This window comes from Meleagris gallopavo, chromosome 1 (assembly GCF_000146605.3).
Source record: "Meleagris gallopavo isolate NT-WF06-2002-E0010 breed Aviagen turkey brand Nicholas breeding stock chromosome 1, Turkey_5.1, whole genome shotgun sequence".
Classification (NCBI taxonomy): domain Eukaryota; kingdom Metazoa; phylum Chordata; class Aves; order Galliformes; family Phasianidae; genus Meleagris; species Meleagris gallopavo.
The window spans coordinates 126,367,647-126,375,753 of NC_015011.2; the positions used below are offsets into that span (position 1 = coordinate 126,367,647).

The following is an 8,107-nucleotide window of genomic DNA, read 5'->3' on the forward strand; positions in this document are numbered from 1 at the left end:
CGCTCTGTATATAGGTGTAAATAGGTGTATATATGTATATTTTGTCATACACACTGCAAGAATATCCTGCACGAGATCAAACCAGAGAACAAGTCATGGCATGCCCGAGGAAATGCCTGAAGAGACATCGGAAGGCCTGGCATCATCCCCGCCCTGGTGAACCTTGTTTAACGAAGACTTGGAAGCAAATCACCATGTCAATACGACAAGAAGAGCACTGAGACATCTTGGAAACAACAGGATGGCGACTGACTGCCACCAGATAACAAACAAATTAACAAGTAAATAACAAATATAAATCCTCTGATAAGATTGTGAACTTGGAGTACCCAGCCAGTGGGGAAACAGGGGAGGGGGGGGAGGCAAGGGGGAGAAAACAGGGTATAAAGGCTGTCATGTTGTGTCCATAGGCGCGCACCTGCTTGCAGGACGCCCGCCATTGCAATCGTGAATAAAATCTGCTTTTATCAGAGATACCGTCCTGACAAAATTATTTGGGTATTTCCAACAATATCAAATTCATTTCAGAAGTAGTTGTTTTAGAAATTTCACATAAGGCATTGGAAAAGCCAGTCAGGATCAGAATTGAACAGAATTGCTTAGTAGGCATAGAAGTTCTTCAGTATTTATTCTTGAGGGAGACTTCAAGTAATGCTGACATGAGGAAAAATAGATAACTTAGAAGTGTAAGTAGCTCGGCTCTTGTAACCCTGTAGCTCAGTAATATGGTATTTCCATTACTAGTAATAGATCATTGAGCAAGTGTGTGTAGCTTTTTTGATTTACATTTACCTTTGTGTGCTACCATCAAGGTACCATTGCAGTATAAGCTTGGATGACTGCCAAAGTCTTCAGAAGGAGAGACACAGGATATGGCAATGAGGTATACGAGCATGGGGGAGATAAGAGATGGGACGTAGGCATGGCACTGGGCAATCCATGGTAATAAATGACATCTAACTCATGGTTTTCCCAATCTAAATGATTCATCTATTGAAGTGCAATGTATGATTAAACTCCATATTAATGATTCTGTTTGACATCTCCTTACTAGTTAGTGTATTCCACTAGCTGGAGTGTATAACTCAAAATACTTTCAGAAATTATATATTATTTCCAAACAAATAATACAAAGTTTTTTTAATGACAGATTATGGAAGACTGGCCTGATCAGGCAATGCTGGTACATCTGCTTACAAGAGGGAGGATATAAAAAACCTGTAAATTAATGCCAACAAGTACATATATAATCATTTGCATGAAAAAAGAAAACTCTCTTCTCTTGCATGCCATTATGCTGCTTCTTCAATAATTGTTATTATTTCTTCAGTTTCATGCTTTATGAATTGATTCTCTGTCTATTAAAAGAAAAATAAAATATTTCATTAAAATTTTATGGATGAGATTGATCACTAGTTTATAATTTTGAAACTTGTATTATTCAAATTGTTATTATTTATGTATTATATAGAAGATGTAGTGGAACTCTGGCAATGAGAAGACTGGAGTAGATAAGTATATATCTTCCCTTCATGATGAGCTCCCCAGAAAGGACCAAAGAACTTTTACAAAAGCGATTCTGGTTCTAACAAGGGAAAGTTCATGTGACCAAGGAAACGAAAGTAGGATTTATAGAAGCTTCCAGTATGTCCTTGTAGGCATGTTCTTGCTTCCAGACCTGCTCATTGCCAGCTAAAATACTGTTTGAATTGTGGCAACAAAGCATTTTGCACAATGCTTTCCAGACTGGCAGTTCTCCCATTTTTACTTGTGATATTTTCCTTGTTCTCATAAGGCTCTCAAGCACTCTGAACAGATCAAAACCTCTCAGCTTTCTGCTGTACTTTCTTGCTTGCCATATCCTGGAAAATTCTCCTCCTTCAGTAGCATTGCCAAATACTAACATGGTCTCAACATCTGCTATGAGAGAAGTATTTTTAACCAGAAGTAAATTTCTCTGTGTCTCTCTCTGCATAGCTACCAGGGGTCTTCATCTACACTATTATTGTGCTGAGAAGCTTAGGCTATGAAGAGCTGGGTGAAATTGTTTATTTAGCCAATGCCAAATATCTTTGAATGGAAAAGGAGAATTATTTGTGAATGGAGCTCATCTTTTGATACCCCAACAGAAGAAAAAGAAAGAAATATATTTTGTGCTTATACACATTTCTCTAACGCTTAGTTCATATGGTTGAGACTGCAGTGGATCCTTCTTTACAAAAAATTTCAGAGAAATGGAAAGAAAACATACCTGGAAATTCACTGGAGAGATATCATGGAACAGATCTTTTGGCTGTAGTACAATAGCAGGTACTGTTTTCAAATAAATGGTTCTACAGGGTCAAAAAAAGGTAGAGAAGAAAAGACTCAATATACAAACTTATGAAAACGTATTCTATTATTATAACACTGAGGGCTTATTTTCTTTCTCTGGGACAAAAATAATGAAAAAGTATCTAAAAATTACATGAGTCAAAACCAGTGGCATCAGTTCATTGTTCAGAAATTGGATTTTTGCAGTTTATTTTATGACTTGTTAAAGACTTATAGGAAGTTGCTTTTCTTTAATCTCTGAAACAGAAATATCCTTAAACCAAGGAAATGATTTTACTTGCCACTCTCTATAATGCAGTGCCTAAAGGCAGAAACTGAAGAGGAACTGAGCTGAGACCTCATATCTCTGTTGGAAGGAGTTGTGCTATATTGATCAAGTAGTTAAAAAACATTGGGAATCAGAAATACAGAGCCCACTAGATGCTCTATGGCCAGGAGGTCATGATACCTGCTATAATTCAGTATCACCTTTCCCTCTGTCTCCTCTACTTAAGAGATATCAGAACATTTCTGCTGGGAAAAAAAGAAGAGTTATTTCACATTAGAATCCAGAATACAAGTTTTGCACAAGAAATAAGACTTACATGATGCAGAAGAAAAGTACGAGGCTTGCTGCTATTGCTGATATCAGAAGTAATGTGTATGATGAAATAGATGTCAGTTGTTCTCTTCCTGAAAGACAATAATCATCAGAGTGTTTAGTATCACAAAATAGGAACGAATGCACAACTATATAAAGCATCTTCTCTGATGCATGATGGCATTTCACAGCATCATGCCATCACTTCTTCCTTGGCTTAGCTTCTCATTGCCTTGTAATATGTGAAGGAATGGGATGGCAGACAGCAACTTGACGCTGTACCAAACATTTTGTGAGGAACAGAGGTCTACATATTATTTCAAAATCCAAGGTGACAGAGAACAGGTGAAATGATGGGTCTGTGAAAACAGAAGGAAAACAGATGGCAGCAGAGACTTGAAAAAGATGTGTTTTATCTGCTATCTTCTTGCAAGAAGTACTGACTGTCACAGCAGAACGATTGGAAACTCCCTCATATTGAGAGATATGCCAGTTCGTTGCTCTTTTTCATCTTAGAAGAGATGTGCAAATTTACAGTGTTTCTACCTGGGAAGTAATAAGCGAGGCAGACAAATAGTAATTAAGAGAAAATTATGTCAAGAAAATGATTTTCATTCTTACCAAACTCTACAGGTGTACTCCATTCCCCCCAGTTTTCGCTCACTAAGCAGTCATTGTTAGTAGCTCTGATTTTGACGCTGTACCTTTCATTTGCATTGAAGCTGTCAAATATATAGGAATTTCCTGTGATGATTCTTTCCTAAATATAAAACAACTAGGCTGAGAGCTTTGCCTTCACTAGATGTACAGATGTTAATATAGGTATCTGCTTCATTTAATGATGTAAACAATTACAGAATAAAATTTTTACATAATTCTGACGGATGAGTGATATTTTTCTTCCTCCTTTATACTGACTTAATCTTTCAGGTGGTATTTTTCTGTTTCCTTCATCCCAACCCCATCCTGAGACCATTTATGAAGTAAAATTCTTCACAGTTATCTGAATTTTGTGTCTCCAATCATAATGTGAAATTATGATAATATTTATACATATGCATGAATTTGCTAGGAAGTACAATGAGCTGAAAAATGGAGGATGTGTGACTTGCATACACGTAAGTTCCATGTATGCAAGTATTGTTTGTACCATGTCTTATAAACAAAAATATAAAAAACTCTACTTGAGGAAATTTGTTAATAATAAGCAGACATACTATATTATACACTGGTATCTTGAAGAGAAAGCAATTTGATTGCAGGATGTTCTTATACAGTTGGCTTTTCAACCCAACGTAAACTTTAGATTAATGTAGTAACAGACTTACCGTTCTAGATGTGTTTTTGATTCTTTCCTCAGGATCAGCCTAGCAACAACAAAGAACTTCAATTTTTATGATTGTTCCTTTTGTTACTATTTAATAAGATGTCCTAACTTATAAATGGTTGGTTTTTAAAAAGAGTATATTTCATATTTTAAATGCTTTTCTTTATACACTGTGAAATTAAGCTGTTCTTCCACAGAAGCATTTTTTCTCATCACCTGTGCTCTGAAATAATGAACCCTTTAAATGTGATTGCAGAACTGAGAATCAAAGAAGTAAAAAGCAGTAACAAAAGCTTTTTTTCACATGCCCTATGTGTGAAAGATGTATGTCATACTTGTACTAAAAAAAACCTTGAAAAATACTAGCAAACTGTGACAATTTTTTTTCCCCCTTAAAACTGTGTATGTATAACTTTTGCGTTCATAGTCATTTAATTCAGCTTTGTTATGTCCCCCTAGTTATTTATTTATTTATTTGCTGTTGGAACAAAGAACTCATGACTACTTCCACAAATATTTCAAGCAGTATTCTTGATGGGTAATATACTACTGACCTTATTCATCCAAATCTTCAAAATAGTTGCAGTTAATGAAATGTAAAATAACAATCATTTCACGTTAAGATCTAGAAAACCTGGATATTCTGTTTCAGTGATATGATAGAATATTTCATTTTATTCAAAAACATAGCTGGCAATTTCCACTTGAAATTAAAAAGAAAGGACAATGAACTTAAGGAAAACAAAGACAAAACCACGCACATTTTAAAAAGGCAACAATAAAAAGAATTGATGTGTATTGCTACCACAAAGAAACGTTTGTGACATCTGCAGCACAATTCACAATCCTGACTGTATATAAGGTGCAGACTTACTTTAGCTAAGCCTTGGAATTGGATGAGATACAAACTTCAAGGTCAATCAAATGGTTAGTGCAATCTGGCAGAGATGTTTGCTTATACAAAAACTGCATCCAAAAGAAATACACAGCTCCAGTTAACAGCAAAACTAGAAACACAGAACAAAGAAACAAACAACAAAAAAAAAAATCTAGGAAGTACTTTGCACAGGCAGTGCTATGAGTGTGCTAATTAACGCTGTCTGCATTATCTGTGTAAGCCATCTACTTTTCTTTGAATCATTCACTTCCTCTGGTGCTCTGCAAATGAGTTTAACTTCATATATTTCCAGTCCTTAAACCAGGTAGCTACATTGAAATTCAACCTTTTGGTAATTTTGAGCATTCACAGCAATCCAAGAATTCCAGTTACACAATGAATTTGCAATCTAAATCATGCTATTGCCCAACTTTATTCTGTAACAGAAATACTTTCACTGTTATTCAGTCAGTCAACTTCCATATGTAGCAAACTCAAGAAGGCTAAACTAATGTATCTTTTGGAAGAGTGGACAGTGGTGAGGGGGAAAGTTATGTTCATTCTATGACAAGGTGACCTGCTTAGTGGATGAGGGTCAGGCTGTCAATGTGGTCTACCTGGACTTCAGTAAGGCCTTTGACACTGTCCCCCACTTGTGGAGAAGCTGGCTGCCCATGGTCTGAATGGGTGTACGCTCCGCTGGGTGAAACACTGTCTGGATGGCTGGGCCCAAAGAGTCGTGGTCAATGGAGTTGGATCTAGTTGGCGGCTGGTCATGAGCGGTGTCCCCTAAGGCTCAGTACTGGGGCCGCTTCTGTTTAACATCTTCATTGATGATCTTGATGAGGGGATTGAGTGCACCCTCAGTAAGTTTGCAGATGACACCAAGTTGGGAGGGAGTGTTGATCTGCCAGAAGGGAGAAGGGCACTGCAGAAGGATCTGGATAGACTGGATCGATGGGCCAAGGTTAACGGCATGAGTTGCAATAGGGCGAAGTGTCAGGTCCTGCATTTTGGTCACAACAACCCCAGGCAACCCTACAGGCTTGGGGAGGTGTGGCTGGAAAACCTGCCTGATGGAAAGGGACCTTGGTGTTCTGATGGACAGTTGGCTGAACATGAGCCAGCAGTGTGCCCTGGTGGCCAAGAAGGCCAATGGCATCCTGGCTTGTATCAGGAATGGTGCGGTGAGCAGGACTAGGGAAGTCATCCTGCCCCTGTACTGCCCAGCATTGGTGAGGCCTCACCTCGAGTACCGTGTTCAGTTTTGGGCACCTCAGTACAGAAAGGACGTGGAGGTACTGGAGCAGCTCCAGAGAAGGGTAACGATGCTAGTGAAGGGCTTGGAAAATCAGCCCTATCAGGAGAGGCTGAGGGAGCTGGGGCTATTTAGTCTGGGGAAGAGGTGGCTGAGGGGAGACCTTATTGCTCTCTTCCAGTACCTGAAAGGTGCTTACAGTGAGAGCAAGGTAGGTCTCTTCTCACTGGTGACAGGTGACAAGACGAGGGGAAATGGCCTCAAGTTGCGCCAAGATAAGTTTAGGTTGGACATTAGGAAACACTTCTTTACAGAAAGGGTGGTTAAACATTGGAATGGGCTTCCCAGGGAGGTGGTTGAGTCACTGTGCCTGGATGTGTTTAAGAGCTGGTTGGATGTGGTGCTCAGAGATATGATTTAGCAGAGGGTTGTTAGAGTTAGGGTACTATGGTTAGACTGCGGTTGGACTTGATGATCCTTGCGGTCCCTTCCAACCTGAGTAATTCTATGATTCTATGAACTTCATGGAAGGTAACTGTTTTGGGGAGAGAAAGCTATTGCATAAATCTTAATTCATCGTATTACCTGTAATAATATTTTTTTCTGCTCTGGGTGTCAGGAGATTGTAAGTACATAGTAAAGACCATAGTTTTTTGTTTGTAGTTTTTGTTGCCTGTAGATATAGCCCTCAATACTTAAAAATAATTTTCAAACTAGTTTCATGTGACCACCATACCATATAATGTAATATGTATGTAGGACTTCAGTACTATACTGTTCTTGAGTACAGCATTGAGTCACATGCCTTGAATATAATTGAATTGAAGACACTATACTACTTTTTTTTTATTATTATTTACAGACTTCCAGACGGATTTTCCCAGCTGCTAAACCTAACACAGCTGTACCTGAATGATGCATTTCTTGAGTTTTTGCCAGCTAACTTTGGCAGGTGAGCTGCATTTGAAACACAGTATCTATGTTTAATTTCAAATTTGTGCAGAACATTCGCTGCTGCTTCTGGAGCAAAGTGCAGACTGGAGGAGGAGAGGAAATGTGCATAACCAAATTTATAAAATAACCTATGTTATTTTTAAAAACATCATTCACTGTCATTTTTCTTCATTGCTGTCCTTTTCTGTAAAGCTTACAGTGTACTGTAACTTCTTTAATGGTTAGGCAAACTGTGAAGTCATTAATTACTACTAACTGGTTTAGAATGAATTATTTACTGTAGGCAACTTGAAAGCCATTTTTCTGATACAGTGCTTACTGCTTCTTAATAGCCATTAAGAATACATCCCTGCTTTAAAATAGTAGTAGTGACTTAAAACATCCTTGCTTGTGGCCAAGAGAATGAGACTGAAATGAATGCTTCTCTCATCTGTTGTTTTAAATCAAATTCAACATATTTTTATGTAAGTTCACATGCTTACTAATGGTATTGCACAGAAAATATGCAATTCTATCAGAAAGTAATTTACAGAAGAAATAAATTAGAAGATAATGTAACAAAATGTGTAACTAAGCTATTACTGACAATCCTAGCAGTGGGACGAGTGAAATATGTATTTGACTTCTGCTTAGAACTATATGAGCTATAAGAAGGGGGATTTCTATACTGCTGATTTAATACATCAGAAATGTTCTTTCAGACAGGATTTCTGTTCTATATCATGATGGCTTTTCCTTTCTTTTAAAAGCTTTGTGTTTGTGGGTGGTTTTTTTTTT

At 37.7% G+C, this 8,107-nt stretch overlaps 1 protein-coding gene across 1 annotated transcript in view; it reads right to left on the bottom strand.

Annotated features, from left to right (window-relative positions):
- Positions 1-1,125: 1,125 nt before the first annotated feature.
- LOC104916413 (granulocyte-macrophage colony-stimulating factor receptor subunit alpha-like) overlaps positions 1,126-8,107 on the bottom strand; it is a 14,208-nt gene continuing 7,226 nt past the window's right edge. The window contains exons 7-12 of the mRNA XM_010727456.3: positions 5,151-5,248; positions 4,243-4,281; positions 3,536-3,674; positions 2,919-3,006; positions 2,252-2,333; positions 1,126-1,358 (exon numbers count right to left, since the gene is read on the bottom strand). Of these exons, the coding sequence (XP_010725758.1) occupies positions 1,293-1,358; positions 2,252-2,333; positions 2,919-3,006; positions 3,536-3,674; positions 4,243-4,281; positions 5,151-5,248 (512 nt within the window). The 3' untranslated portion in view covers positions 1,126-1,292. The remainder of the gene's footprint in view (positions 1,359-2,251; positions 2,334-2,918; positions 3,007-3,535; positions 3,675-4,242; positions 4,282-5,150; positions 5,249-8,107) is intronic.